The sequence below is a fragment of the Cylas formicarius genome, unplaced genomic scaffold, assembly GCF_029955315.1.
Source record: "Cylas formicarius isolate icCylForm1 unplaced genomic scaffold, icCylForm1.1 PGA_scaffold_12__32_contigs__length_19106922, whole genome shotgun sequence".
Lineage (NCBI taxonomy): Eukaryota > Metazoa > Arthropoda > Insecta > Coleoptera > Brentidae > Cylas > Cylas formicarius.
The window spans coordinates 13,211,871-13,225,939 of NW_026844225.1; the positions used below are offsets into that span (position 1 = coordinate 13,211,871).

Consider the following 14,069-nt stretch of genomic DNA (forward strand, 5'->3'; position numbering starts at 1 on the left):
AACGTGTTGCATACTACACTTTTTCTACGACCGTTAGTTTTTTGGTACATTTTTTCAAAACAAATTCACTGACAGACTATCAGAATTGACAAATGTCAAAATTCAAGCCGTGCGGTAAAATCTCCGAAATGTCCTAAGAGGCTCGGATCTGTGGGACAAAAAAATAAATTATTTTTGCTTAATATACTATTTAGTTAATGCGATCATAACAAAGGTTACATCTCAGAGCCTCTAGCGGTAACTTTAAAAAGCAGAATTGCAAGACTCATTGGCGACTCATTTTGAAATTTTCTTTTGTCTCCTTCTATTAAGCCCTCCGCGTTACACGCTCCAAATAAACTAACTCTGTTTTGTATCCCACGCGATTTATTAGCAATACAAATGCTGTGAATACAATGTGAAGTTCCTATGAGGATCGATAAATATTCGGATTTCCCTCATAAGTCTTATCTATGTATAGTCCTTTCTATGTTCTGATCTGTGCATATTTGGTTTTGGAATCGAATTTTAATTGGAAAAAGTGCCGATTAAACCTTATCGCGTTTTTATTATATAACATTTTCCATTTTGTAGGTTTTAACCGCAACTTTGATTAATCGCATCAACAATGGCACCCTTAGCTGCGCAAAAAGTGGTCCCAGAACATGATTTGGGGCAAAGCTCCACGCCGGGAGTTAAGGCAGTGCTGCTTGGTCCTCCCGGCTCGGGAAAAGGAACGATGGTAAGAATAATTTGGAGGTTAAAGAGCTCCTATTTCGAGCTGTTTTTAGGCCAATTGGTTGAAAGAAAAGTTTTGTGTGTGTCATCTATCCACTGGGGATATGCTTAGAGCTGAAATTCAATCGGGTTCCGATTTAGGCAGCGAGCTGAAAAAGGTCATGGACGAAGGAAAGCTTGTCAGCGACGATCTTGTTGTAAACATGATTGACAAAAATCTAGATAAACCAGAATGTTCGAATGGGTTTCTTCTTGATGGATTTCCTCGTACTGTGGTACAAGCAGAGAAAGTAAGTGGTGGTAATATTTAGGATTGAATTAGTATTAGTATAGTATTATATAATTGTATTTAGTATTATTGTGTTACATAATATAAGGTGCATACATTGCCCCTTGATTTATAGTTAGATGATCTGTTGGACAAGAGAAATACCCAACTAGACGCAGTAATAGAGTTCGCTATCGATGATAACTTGCTCTATCGTCGGATAACAGGTCGTTTAATTCACCCCCCAAGCGGTCGTTCCTATCATGAGGAATTTGCGCCCCCGAAAAAGACCATGACAGATGACGTAACTGGCGAGCCCCTAATAAGACGTTCAGATGACAATGTAGAAGCTCTAAAAAAGCGGTTAACTACCTATCATAACCAGACGAAACCTCTAGTTGATTATTATCAAATTAGGGGCATCCACCACCGCATCGATGCTGCACAAGCTGCTAAAAATGTCTTCAGTAACATTGACGACATTTTTTCAAAAAGAGCTGAGCGCGTAAGAATAGGTTCCAGGTTATAATTTGTTCCTAATAAGTTGCATTTAACCATATTAGTTCTCATATTGTTGGTAGTCTGGTTTTTGCTTTGGGATGTGCTGGATAATTTATTTCGTAGCGAATTTTTGATTTGAACTGGCACAAATGTTGGCAATAATTATTAAATTATTTTTATCCCGCAAATTGCTTACGGTAATTACTCAAGAATATTTTTTATTCAGCGCAATCCCTCCATTTTCTTCCTAGTTATTTTTCAATTAATATAATTCTCCATACGAAAATGCATTTCAAACGATATTTTTCTATGGTTATTGTTTAAATAAAATGACTTCAAAAGATGAGAGTTCATTTATTCAAAGAAACATAAATAACCTATTTGGAGATTTTATGATTGGTGGTCATATTTTGCGTGACACAGGGGACAAGAATTGAGAAATTCAATTTTCCTTTGGGACGCAGGGTGTTTGCATGTTTTGCAAAACCACATAGGCGTTCCGACTATCGAAATTCCCGTCACTACACACGTGGGGAAATGAATCTTACAATTTGAGCAAACTGTGTTCCTAAAACCGAAATTATTTTGTTTTTTTTTTTTCCTAAAACATTACTTATACCTACCAATCTTGGATTGAAGTTTCGCAATTATCGCACTTTATCATCTTCTTTTTAACATTGACCGGCTCGTTTTGTCTGAAAATATCCCAGGCGAGCTTTTTGTATTGTATTTCGTCAGAAGGCGTTACATTTTTAAGGGTTTTTAATTTCATTAGAGCTTTGGAGCAAATAGCAAATGACCTATCGAGGCACGCTGCAAGTGCTAATAACGAGTACACCTCTTCTTCTGATATGAAGTCGACGTAATCTTGCAATTTATATGATATGCAAAGAGCGTCGTGCAATTTTCCATTGTATAACTGGCTTTGGGCCAACATGTAGTAATGATAGGCCTCGGCACCCTTCCATGCGGTTTCACAAATCAATGGATCATATGACTGCAAATCGCCTTAAAGAAACACATATATAAATCCAATGCAAATGTTAAAATGGTAGAGTGATTGGTAGGTAGGTAGGAGAGGTAGGTAAAAGGAATTGGGCTTTATAATAATTTTTTAATAACTTTTTTATGAGAACAAAGTTATAGAACCACCTTTCTAGGCAAACCTAAAAGCAGCCCTAAATAAAAAATATATTTCGTACTTGCTTGAGAAAAACTTTTATGCATTTCTACTAGGCGAGCTGTGTATACGTAAAATTTCTTGATTCTCAACAGATTTCGATCTGACTTTCTGGCTTCTAATGCTGCAAGCTGATAAAACATGTATGATTTAATAATTTCATTATTTTTAAAACTTACATTGAAAGCATGTTCCGCCGCTCGTAAATAATATTTGGCCTGGACGTTGATTTCAATTGCTGTCATCACCTGTTTTTGACTAATCAAATGATCGGTGTACTTAACTAGTAAGTCGGAAATTTTGGAAATGTTAAATTTTTTTGCTAACTCTATAGCCGCGTCCCATCTGTTATGCAAAATGCACAAATCGATGGCCGATTTTACTTTGCCAACCTAAAAAGTACTTTTGCCATTTGATCTTAAATCAAGAAAATCATACCTTAATATAAGCTTTAACAGCTTCAGCATGAACGGCGTTAGCTGCAAATATATCTGCAATTTTTTCTAGCAAAGGATCTCCTTCTGACAGTTGATCAACCAAATTTTCTAAATTTTTCCAGTCTTCCATATGAAAATAGCAGTCGATAATCTTTGCTGTATTTTTAGCCAATTCGTAGTATTCGATGGCCGATGTCCTGCAAGAATTTTAGAATACAATTTGAAGCAACTGGAAATATGTATTCACCAATTGTTAAAATGCGCAAAATAATCCGCAGTTGAATTGTAGGCTGTTTTTAAAAGATAATCTGGGGCACTAACTCCATTTTTTATTATTTGGATCACGCGAAACCAATCGCCTAATGTTTGGCGTAGATTTAACGCCAAGTCACTGGAAAACAAAAATTAGAAAAGTTTTTTTATGATCAGGATAAATTTTACCTTCTGTCAGCTTCAAAGTATATTTTTTCAGCTTCATCAAAATTTCGAAAGTATGTCGCAACCCTTGCCTTTCGTATCGCTTCGTTGTTTATTTCTCTGAGTTTCTTAACGAAAAGAACTTTTGAATAATCTCTTGACCTTACAAAACACGCATCGGCCATGTTTAAATTCATTTCCTTCAAAGCAGCCTCAGCTATCAATCTCCTATACAACAATTTGATTATTGACGCGTAACACTTGGTAATTTTTTATACCCACCAAAGTCTGGGGTGTCGATTGTCTTCAACAAATTGCGCGGCTTCGTTGATACCAACTTTTTCCAGAAGCTGTCTTGTGTCTCTAAGACTTTTAACTTCTAATTTTATTAGGTAATCTTTGCTGGGTTTCTCCGGATTGTCTATCAGTTCATCTAAAAGCACTGCTTCCACTTCTAAATCCTAAAAAATTGAGGAATCATTTCAATAGTAACCATACATGAGGCATTACATTAAAGCTACATATGTATCCAGAACAGGCCACAGGCTCTTCTGGATAAATCCCTTTGAATATGTACATGCGGGTTTTTTCCATAATAGCTAACAACTGTGGATTGTCTGATGCCCAGCACATAGCCCATACATCTTTGCGTTCAAGCTTATTTGCTTCACTACTGCTGGATGGCTTTCCAGATCCTTCAGATATATCTAATACCGTCATAACACCAGAGACGTCTATTATCGACAATCTCCTAAAATAACATATAAAAAAAACTAAATGACCCCAAAAGATGCATTTTTACGAACGTGGAGTTGGAGTTAACAGCCAGCTTGTGAGGCCGGGTTGGTATTTTATAACGATTTGTTAAAACAATATGCGGTAAAACGTAATAATGTACCAGACCAGACTCTCTTCCTATAATTAGGCAAGCATCTGTGGCTGTTAAGCAACATATCGGGTCAACTGTCGGATGACTGCTCACTGGTATTTTGCTAGTACTGTCGAGCTCTTGAATAATTTCCACCGCTCCAGACGAACTATCATCTATATGGAACATCTTTGATCTCGCTGCACCCACTGTTATTGATTTTGGCGTCTTGTAATGCCATACTATAAAATTATCTTTGGATGCGGCGAACACCTGATACGAATTCATCGTTACCCCCAACGGTTCTATATTTATATATTTACCTATAATCAAGCCGCAAAAATAATATCTGTGTTTTGATTCCTTATTATACAAACCATCAACAGGGGTGCCTAGAGTGTTATACAAAAGAAGTCCGTATTTTCCGACACTCTCGGTCTCTGACTGGGTAGCTATAATACAATAATCGCCATGAGCTGCTATAGCTAATAATGCGTTCACCCATCTCGCGTGGCACTGCAATTTTCCGTTAAAATTATACACGCAAATTAGATAACTCGCGTTACCAAATTATTAGTAGTATCCCAGAAGGAAAGACAAACTCCTGCCCGACCAGGTTTGCATGAGGTAAAAACAACAGTCCTCTTAAAATAGCACCATTTATAATCGGGGCGTATATTGGCGAAGTAAACGAAAGAATCAACCGCCAATGCCACCCTCAAGGAACCTCCCTCCCACACACAGCAAGAAATTGATGAACCGGGAACTTTAAGTGTTCGCAAATGCTAAAGTAACATTTAAACATAATTTCAAATTACCATTTTAAGACATTAATAACGTACGTCGCCAAATGGATTGTAAAACTGGACCAAATTCACCTCCCTTTCTTCCGCAAATTGTTTACCGGATATTGCCAGCAATGAACCGTTATGATTCCAACTGCAATGAACCGCAAACATTTTTGTATCCACTACAATGGGACCTTTAAAGATAAATAAACTAGCACAAATAAACAAAATAATGAAGTCCTATACTTGTGTCACTTTCATTTCGCATTAACTGGGTCTTGCCATTTTCAAAGCAAATAGCTAAATTAGGACACATTCCGTGAATGAATCCATTCACTCCGTTGTACCAAGCAAGTCCTACAATGGGAATTGGGTCGTAGGTCATGTCGTGACATAAAATAGCCAATTTCATCTGCCAAAATAATCGCGCTCATGACAGATATTATCACGAGGCGTTACAGATCTTACCACAAAATTGCCCTGATTATCATAAAGATGAAGCTGGCCATTTTTTAATGCAAACAATAGTAATTTTCCATCAGGAGACCACTGGACACCACAAAGGGCAACATGCTTCAGTTCTTTACCCCATATTCTGTTACCCCCCACGCATCCGACAATAATAGCGCCGTCCTCATAGATAATACATATTTTTTGACCATCACTGCTCCATGTCATTCCAACCACTGTTGACTTCTTTCTATTATTAATCATTTCCTCATACCAAGCACCCTTATATAACATCCATACTATAATAACTCCATTTGAGTCACTGGTTGTAAGCTTTTTATGAGGCTCATTCCATGTAAGCACCTTTATCGTTTCAGAGTGACCTTCCAAAGTTTGATTCATGGAAAGGTTGCTGGTGGTTGCCAGTTTTCGAACTTTAGTATTAGCCTCATTGCCTGTAAATGTTTATTCGTTGCCTTTGTGGATTCATTAAGTAGAATTATATTCACCAGAATCAAGTTTCAATACTTTTAAAAGTCCATTCTCTCCACCAACTGCTATGTACCCGTCTTGTTTATTCCAGTCTAAAGCGTGTATTTTAGTATTGTTAGGTATTGCAATCTAAAAATATTTTAATTTAGTGTGTTGAATATTTCTCATTCTTATGACTGAAACCTTTTTGCTTAAGTATAGAAACATTTTCAACTTCAGTGGAATCAGTTATGGTGTTGTTGTTAGTGGTTACTATGGTAATGACCGTTTTCAGAAATAAGCAGTCTAGATGTCAGTACCAGCAAGTTCAAGGTAGTTGACTTTAGTATAAAAAAAGAATTAGCTTTCTGGAAGATTTTTTTTCTTAGTATAGATAAATAATTGTAGATGTCGCCGACGGTCCCCAGACGTAATACCATGGTCGATAGCTCAGAACTCTCCCTTATACCGCTTCTAAAAGAACTTATTAATAAATTCTTTTAATTTTAATATAAAACATCATCTGCGAGTCCACGATTTACTGATTACCCCTAGTCATCATATTTCAACATTTAAAGCATTGGTATGGATGAGTTACCATAGATGTCGCAGTGGGTCTATAGGTTTGATCTTGCATTCTTTTCATTCCAATACAAAACATTAAGCACATCCGGCGAGCATAGGGTTCACGTACCATTTCAGCAAGTATACACATATCAACGTTTAACGCATTTGCGTTCAAACTGATTTTTTAAAATTTATATGACATAAAAACGGGCTTTCAAAATGGTTTCTGGTCTGAAAAGTTTCATTTTATTCGCTGGTAAGTAAATTTGTATTTTATTTGCCGCTTATTCAACAGGTTGATCTAGTTTAGAATTGTAATTCATTTCAGGAGTGTTGTTACTGTTTCCTTGCGAAAGCTATCAACAGGGGCGAAATTCAAGAAATAATTATGGCTCCAATAAAGGAGGTAAGTTTGACGTTATGGTTTTATTTATTAAAATTATTGTATAATTATAATTTAAGCTAAAATTTGCATTTTTAAATGGCGCAACTTTAGAAGAATAATCAGTACAGCATGAATTTTAAACGCCACGCATATATCACAATGCTTATTTTATCACATTTAAAATACTGTTTTTTTACAAATTTACCAAAATTTGTTAAAACTTGATGTGTAATTGTTTGGTCAATCATTTCCTTTGTAGATTACTGCCGTTAAAACCAAGATTAATAGTGGAAAATCCAATCATTTATATAAATATACATACATATTAGATGTCTAATAATAAATAACACGCAACACCGCGATTGAGTTAAATAAATGCCGTTTATTCATTTAAAAAACCCTTGTTACATTACGTTACATTTTTAAACTGATTCAATTGTCATTGATAGCTTCAAGGCTTAACTGGTAGTATAATATATAGTGTGAAACTTCAGAGTGTCGTTTTAAGATTTGTTGTTATAACTTTAAATCCTTGCAAATACCATTAATAAAGTAATAATCTTACCATTTAAAACTGTAACGCGATATAATTTTATTGTAGTAAATACCAATAAAAATCTTTGTTAGCAAAAAAAAAAAAAAGAAGAAACTATATTTGTCTTGTTTAAACAAATTTACGTTTATTTTTTGCAGAATACAGCTTGAGAAATGAAGCAACCCACTGGAAAGCTGTGGTTATTATAGTATTCAGCGTTATGGTCTTAGCAGCTATATGCTATGGAACTAATTGCTTCTTTGTATGCCAAATGGCGTTTTGTGAAAATAATTATACAAAAATGATGGACCATACATCGCAAGTATAAGATTGGAATTGTTTGTCAACTTTTCATTTTTTTATGTACAAATCATTATCAGATATGAAGAGTCATGTCCATTTTTCATCCATTAGAGTTTAAACTGCCATAATGAATTGAATATATGTTCGAGTGTCAAAAACATTGTTGATGATTACTGAAACTGAAATGTGATATACTTACATAGGTGTAGATTAGTTTTTTTTTACGCGAATATGAGATGACGTATTTTTAATAAAATATTTTATTATTTTATTTTTATAATTATGAGAACCCATTCACCCCAGGTCCATAAAGTCCAGTAAATAACAAATTTGGTGTATATATATTATTTATAAAAAAAATTTATTAACAAATATGAATTTTTACACTTAGAAAAACTAAGTTATTGGGTAAGTCTAGTTTCCATGATTTTGTTAAATTTACAAATAATGAAATAATTTACATACAAGTATCTAGTAAGTCTTTTGGATTTCACAGTTCATCTTTCCCATCTAATTCTACGTCAGAGAGATCAATATCTTCTTCTACAGGAAGCTCACCATCTTTACCGTCCCATGGTTCAATGGAGGCAATTTTTGGAATCTCTTGACCTTTCACTGGAGCTGTATTACCCTTTCCATATGAGAGATCCCTATCAAAAAATATATGAGTATGGTCATCATTCTACACTTGCATTTTAAATACCTTAAAAATTCATAGATGCCATCTTTTGAAAAGGACCCTCTTAGTATCGAATATTTCATTTTCTTTGTGTTGATAACAGCCATAGCAGGATATCCAAAGCCGCCAATGTCGACCGCATTTTCTAATTCAGGTTGTGCACCAGCTTCTGACCATGCCCATCCCCACATCTTCTTTTTGAATTTGTCTCCTAATTCAGTTAATAGTTTAATATAATCATTCCTGCACTGGGATTGACAATCCAAGATATGTGGAAGCACAGCTACTACACATAATGGTTTCTCTTCACAAGAATCCTTGAACAGTGCGTTATTTGTTATTTGTTGTACCTCAGGGGCTGGAATGCTTTCTGCTAGTTTTTCAAGAGCCCAAGTTACAATGTCACTTGAAGTACGTCCACCATCATATTCTTCGGCTGCATCCGCACTTTTAGGTCCAGGGGGAAAGAATTTGATTGTGGGATAACCTTGAACGCCATATTGAGATGCTTTTGCAGAATGAGTTGTTGCATCGAGGGCTCCAAGTTTAACTTTTCCCTTTAGTTCTGTTGCAGCTTTTGCCCAGTGTGGTGCTAAATTTTTGCAATGACCACACCATGGAGCAAAGAACTCAACAAGCCACATGTCATCTGACTGTAGAACCAACTTATCAAAATTGCTATCAGTCAGTTCAATCACATCATCACTGTTGCCATTCTAAAAAATAATATCTCAAACGATGGCATATGGGAAATTTTGTCAAACTCACATCAGATGAGCCTCCAGAAGATCCGCTACTCCCACCCAAAGCTGCTTTTACTTTAGCTTTTGCTGCTGCAAGTGCTGCTTGAACAATACCTTCTGCTGTTCTTGCTCCATTAAAGTCTTCTGGTTTATTTTTATTGGCTCCAAATATTTTGATTGTTGGGAAACCTCTAACTCCATACCTTCCCCCCAGTTCTTTATGTTCATCTGCATTTACAGCCCCAACTTTCACAACACCCTATTTAAAAAATGTGTATAAATTAGCATCAAACCATTATGCTTGGCATTCCATACTAAAAAATATTTTACGCAAACAAAAAAAAGATACGTTTTTCTTACCTTTAATGCATTAGCTGCTTTGGTATACTCAGGAACAAGATTCTGACAGTGCCCACACCAGGGAGCAAAAAATTCCACAATCCAAATTTCATCGCTTTTGATTACTGACGAATCAAAATTATTTGGGGTGAGTTCGATAACATTTCCTCGTGTTGGGTACAAGGCGAAACAGTTGCTTACAAGTAAGATAAAACCTGGGATTTAATGAACATTGCTTTGGCATTTGTTTTTATTTTAAGAAATAAACTTACCAATAAATCGGATCATGTTTGTTGTGTTTAGGAAAGCTCCGACCCTTTAACGAATAATTTCGACAAATTTCTGAACTTAACTGAAAAACTCTTAAAACACAACCGGTATAAAAATAAGCCTCTTGCCTTCCGCCAACATGAAATTTCGTGGTGTGTTTTTATTGGTTAGCCCACACAACCAACGTTGTCAAGTTTACTCACTGCACTGATACTGGCACGATATAAAAAAAACATAGTCGCTATGGATACTGGCCACTGTTTTTGAAAATCATAGAATATTATAAATATTTTATAGTGTTATACATAGGTGATAAGATTGTATTTCAGGCATTTTAACATTGGACGGAATATCATTGATAATACGCAGTCGTATGTCTGTATATTATCCCAAACAAATATTATTTTCTTTATAAAACAGATTAAAATGTTTTCATTCAACCTGAAAATGTATAAAATGTTTTCATATTCTTCATTTTCTGACTTTATTTATAAAGAAACTATTATTAGCCAGCTACTACGTGAAATAGAAGTATCTGGTTCTCAACAATACTTATACTGGTTGTTTGATTGGTGGGTAAGTTTGCCACGCGAATAGGATAAAGGACGGTGAGCTAAAACTAGAGATGTGTGCCATGGATTAAATTAATCCAAATTTTAATTTTCAAATTTTATTGAAAAATTAGAAACGCTGGTAACATTTTACCCCATAAGATAATTAATAAACAAATAAAAAATTTGTATGGAATTTATGAAAAATAAAAATACACGTAAGTTATAAAAACTTAATAAAAGCAAATCACTTATTATAAAAATTAAATACTTCAATTAACATATACATATAATTAGTATTTTTGAACACAACAAATATTATAAATTCTATACTCTACTTAGCATAATATCACAATTTGCGAATAAATCTTCCAATATTTTTACAATTTAGGTTCAGTATTTAACGGTTTTGCTGTTTCAGAAAGTTGACAGCTTACTTTTGACTTACGATTGTCCATGTATTTCCGCTTTAAACTTCTATAGAATATCAGCAAAAGAACAAGCAAAACAATTCCAATGCAAGAACCGATTCCAATACCTATTTTACTCATTAAGGCGGTCTTTTCGATATCTTTCAATTTCAACAGGCAATTTTTGTGTAGTTCCTCATCTTCATTGCTTAACTCATGATCCAAACACTCTAAAATGGATACAAAGTTAGTTTCTTAGTCTAAACGCATTGCCAGAATATCAAGAATATTTTGCACCGTTTGGGGAACACTCATAGGTATATCGCCGATAATTTTTTGGAAAAGCTCGAATACGCATGATATATGCCTATACTAGAACATTATAAACACCTTACTAATTAATTAATTAAAATCCTATTAGAATATGAACAAAAGTGTTTTTTGGTTCTGGTTTGTAAGGTGTGTGTAGCAAATAATTTTGGAGTCATACCGTGATATATAGTGCGATGTTTTTAAAAACTATAATACGAGCACGGTATTCTGGGACCAGTTGTCAAAATTTCATTTTCATTTCTATTTTTTTTTTATTAAAATAGGCAAAAGTTTATTAAGCATTTTCTTCCAAACACTAGCTACATCTCGCAAGCATAAATAAAAACACATACCAAAACAAAATTATTGAGCCTTAGTATTTATTATGCATATTTCAACTCATTTGCTTTTGTTTATAATTTTCTGGATTTCTGTTTGCCAAACATCCTGTGGACGTTTTGTTAATGGTACTACACGGGAAGTTTCTTTTAAAAATTAGCTACTTTCATTAATTTATTTATGGTATTATGTACATTTTGTTATTATAAACATGGAGGTTAGTTCTTCTATATAATATCAGCAAAAGAACAACCAGAAGAATCCAGACGTTTTGTAAATAGTAGCCTGTCGAAGTTTCTTTAAAAGATTTGCTACTTTCATTAGTTTATTTATGGTATTTTATACATTTTGTTATTACAAGTGTAGCGGTTGTCAAATTTGGAAAAAAATGCCTATTAAATTATATTCGTCTTTTTTGAAAAAAAAAAGTATAGAATGGCTTGAAAATGAAAATTGAAACTATGAAAATTTTAAAACTATCCGGTTGAAAAATTAGGATGTAGAAAATTTGGAGCAGTATTAATATTTTAAAATAGTTTTGAATATTTACCTTCTGCTGAAATTACGCAAGGAAATAAAGTAAATTTTACATTTTTTGTAAGCAACCAATTGTTAATGCGCCAACAATCGCAGTTGTCTTCAAATTCGTTGGTAACGTTTTCATTGGCTAATATTTGCAAATTACACATTCCGGCAAAATGTCGCGGCGAGATGTAAGAAAAATGATTTCCTAAAATATATTCGAAATTATAGATCTACGCTGGGACTAAAGATAGCAAAAAGTCACCGGTAATATTGAGAAAAGCTAGAAATGGCATTTCCCCAAAATCTGGAAAGTCCACAATGTCTTCCCGTTCTGTAATAAAACTAAAATCCAGTTTGCTCAATGGACTAGATATAGGTTTGGCCTTTTCAATTGTTTCGGCAATATTTATATTCAAATTCTGGCTTAAGTAAAGCGTTTTCAAAGATGGCAGTTGGAAAATGGCGGGCGGAACGTTCCTAATGGCATTAAGGGACAGGTCTAACGTCTCTAAATAATTAAGATCTTTGAAACATTCGCCTTCCAAGTTCATGATCAAATTGTCCGTTAAGTACAGATGTTTCACGTATCCATAGTTGCTTAAATCACCTTTGTTCAATTTTCTTATTCTGTTGTACGACAACTCGATTACCTATAAATAAAAAGTACAGCAAATAATACAATGGTATAATTTTTTTCCTAATCTAATTTTTAATTTGTTAGTCATATACATTTTTAGATATTAGTATTTTTTAATTTTTCGAAAGCGACTGAAGATACTGGAAATTTATTAATAACGTTTTTTATAGTTTTAAAAATATTTACACTTCATTTTCGCAAATAAAATTTTGTCTCTAGAATAGAATTTGCCGTTTAACGTTTTGAATAGGTATTTGAATAGCGCAAGTTCAATTGATTTAGATATTCGTGTCCCTGGTGAGAACAATAAACATGGGTTGATCAATCGCAAGCATTCTACTTTTGAAAATCGGCACGCATATTTATCATGTACCTAATTTTGCTTGACTGTATTCTTAATTACCTCAATGTCAGAAGCTAAACATTTGGGAAATTCTTTCATGTCCATTTTATAACAATCTGCCGTCTTAAGTCCATAAACGCGAGTCACCTGGCATTTTTTCTCTTGTTTGCAAATTTTCGTATCCGTCCAGTGCAGAAACAATAATAGCCAGAATAAAATTCCATATTCCATATTTCGTGACACTTTTTCACAACTGAAATCACTACCTTTAAATATTTTTGTAAACACGGGAGGAATTATTACTAATCTACTGATTAGGTACAAGGAGATACAACGGCTGGTATATATTTTAAGTGATAAAACTTCGTCAAATTTTTGTTAATTAGGTTTTAAGATAGAAAGCTGTATACCGGCTAATAGGTCTGACATTTATTAAATTAGCTGGCACTTTAAATTTAATAATAATCGACCATATACCTAGCCGCGTGTTGGTACGCCTTTTTAAAAATTTAAAATCTTTTGGTACACTCACCATTATTGAAGGAAAGGTGAAAGAAACAAAAATCACATAATAGTAAGCCACAGCAAAAAAAAAACGTTTGTGGGACAATCCTGAAGCACTGCGCTTTGACTAATAAAACTTTAACTAGCTAAATTGCGGAATGAATTAACTGATCCCGGCTACCAGGACTCACGAAAACAATATCAAAAGCAATTCAGTTCGGTTCTTAAAGGCATCATCTCCAAGAAATTCATTGGAAGTTGTATAAAGGTTATCGTTTATAGTGACCGAATTTTCTATCGATGAACAATAACGCTACCAGTTAGTTTTAATTACTCCGAATGATATAGATATTTCAAAAACGATGGAAAAACGCTTTGTTGGCCTTATCAACTTATCTTATACAATTATTGTTGAGATTAGTATTACAATTAACTACATTTAGATCTCCTTCGACTTCGAATTTAGATAAAACTTTATTTTTCAGCGTTTTTACTGCGCCAATGAGTCAAGAATTCTTATTGGGAACCTA

The 14,069-nt window shown here is 34.1% G+C and overlaps 4 protein-coding genes across 5 annotated transcripts; 1 reads left to right on the plus strand and 3 right to left on the minus strand.

Moving 5' to 3' along the window:
* Positions 1-298: 298 nt before the first annotated feature.
* Positions 299-1,530, plus strand: LOC132695572 (adenylate kinase). The gene is made up of 4 exons (XM_060659888.1): positions 299-520; positions 574-721; positions 771-1,007; positions 1,122-1,530. Exons 2-4 carry the CDS (start codon positions 608-610, stop codon positions 1,512-1,514), a joined length of 744 nt encoding a protein of 247 aa, XP_060515871.1. The 5' UTR covers positions 299-520; positions 574-607; the 3' UTR covers positions 1,515-1,530.
* Positions 1,531-1,820: 290 nt separating this feature from the next.
* LOC132695571 (WD repeat-containing protein 35) lies at positions 1,821-6,370 on the minus strand. Of its 2 annotated transcripts, XM_060659885.1 has the most exons (17): positions 6,302-6,370; positions 6,136-6,247; positions 5,645-6,081; positions 5,423-5,588; positions 5,231-5,370; positions 4,955-5,173; positions 4,766-4,904; positions 4,327-4,711; positions 4,031-4,271; positions 3,803-3,981; positions 3,545-3,748; positions 3,351-3,494; positions 3,105-3,300; positions 2,846-3,058; positions 2,689-2,797; positions 2,110-2,494; positions 1,821-2,054 (listed from the first exon to the last, which is right to left on the minus strand). In XM_060659885.1, exons 1-17 carry the CDS (start codon positions 6,323-6,325, stop codon positions 1,877-1,879), a joined length of 3,471 nt encoding a protein of 1,156 aa, XP_060515868.1. In that variant the 5' UTR covers positions 6,326-6,370; the 3' UTR covers positions 1,821-1,876. The 2 variants fall into 2 exon arrangements, with proteins under 2 accessions (XP_060515868.1, XP_060515869.1); XM_060659886.1 differs by lacking the exons at positions 6,136-6,247; positions 6,302-6,370 and having other exon boundaries at positions 5,423-5,533; positions 5,645-5,783.
* A 1,846-nt stretch (positions 6,371-8,216) lies between these two features.
* Positions 8,217-10,113, minus strand: LOC132708657 (protein disulfide-isomerase A6 homolog). The gene is made up of 5 exons (XM_060681123.1): positions 9,921-10,113; positions 9,670-9,863; positions 9,335-9,568; positions 8,591-9,282; positions 8,217-8,537 (listed from the first exon to the last, which is right to left on the minus strand). The coding sequence occupies exons 1-5, from the start codon at positions 9,934-9,936 to the stop codon at positions 8,378-8,380; spliced, it is 1,296 nt and encodes a 431-aa protein (XP_060537106.1). The 5' UTR covers positions 9,937-10,113; the 3' UTR covers positions 8,217-8,377.
* A 478-nt stretch (positions 10,114-10,591) lies between these two features.
* On the minus strand, positions 10,592-13,864 carry LOC132708783 (tsukushi). The gene is made up of 5 exons (XM_060681357.1): positions 13,568-13,864; positions 13,096-13,288; positions 12,318-12,705; positions 12,081-12,260; positions 10,592-11,109 (listed from the first exon to the last, which is right to left on the minus strand). The coding sequence occupies exons 2-5, from the start codon at positions 13,264-13,266 to the stop codon at positions 10,850-10,852; spliced, it is 999 nt and encodes a 332-aa protein (XP_060537340.1). The 5' UTR covers positions 13,267-13,288; positions 13,568-13,864; the 3' UTR covers positions 10,592-10,849.
* Between the last annotated feature and the right edge of the window lie 205 nt (positions 13,865-14,069).

What these genes read in the sequence shown, in the direction of transcription:
- LOC132695572 (XM_060659888.1), top strand. Translation starts at nt 608, where the DNA reads ATGGCACCCTTAGCTGCGCAAAAAGTGGTCCCAGAACATGATTTGGGG. An exon ending in GCTCGGGAAAAGGAACGATG is followed by an intron (nt 722 to 770) that starts GTAAGAATAATT and finishes AGCTGTTTTTAG; the next exon opens with GCCAATTGGTTGAAAGAAAA. An exon ending in CTGTGGTACAAGCAGAGAAA is followed by an intron (nt 1,008 to 1,121) that starts GTAAGTGGTGGT and finishes CTTGATTTATAG; the next exon opens with TTAGATGATCTGTTGGACAA.
- LOC132695571 (XM_060659885.1), bottom strand. Translation starts at nt 6,325, where the DNA reads ATGTTTCTATACTTAAGCAAAAAG. An exon ending in AGTATTGAAACTTGATTCTG is followed by an intron (nt 6,082 to 6,135) that starts GTGAATATAATT and finishes AAACATTTACAG; the next exon opens with GCAATGAGGCTAATACTAAA. An exon ending in TCTAGGCACCCCTGTTGATG is followed by an intron (nt 4,712 to 4,765) that starts GTTTGTATAATA and finishes GCTTGATTATAG; the next exon opens with GTAAATATATAAATATAGAA.
- LOC132708657 (XM_060681123.1), bottom strand. An exon ending in AAGCAGCTAATGCATTAAAG is followed by an intron (nt 9,569 to 9,669) that starts GTAAGAAAAACG and finishes TTTTTTAAATAG; the next exon opens with GGTGTTGTGAAAGTTGGGGC. An exon ending in GGCATCTATGAATTTTTAAG is followed by an intron (nt 8,538 to 8,590) that starts GTATTTAAAATG and finishes ATTTTTTGATAG; the next exon opens with GGATCTCTCATATGGAAAGG.
- LOC132708783 (XM_060681357.1), bottom strand. Translation starts at nt 13,266, where the DNA reads ATGGAATATGGAATTTTATTCTGGCTATTATTGTTTCTGCACTGGACG. An exon ending in AGCTTTTCTCAATATTACCG is followed by an intron (nt 12,261 to 12,317) that starts GTGACTTTTTGC and finishes AATATATTTTAG; the next exon opens with GAAATCATTTTTCTTACATC. An exon ending in TTGCGTAATTTCAGCAGAAG is followed by an intron (nt 11,110 to 12,080) that starts GTAAATATTCAA and finishes TATCCATTTTAG; the next exon opens with AGTGTTTGGATCATGAGTTA.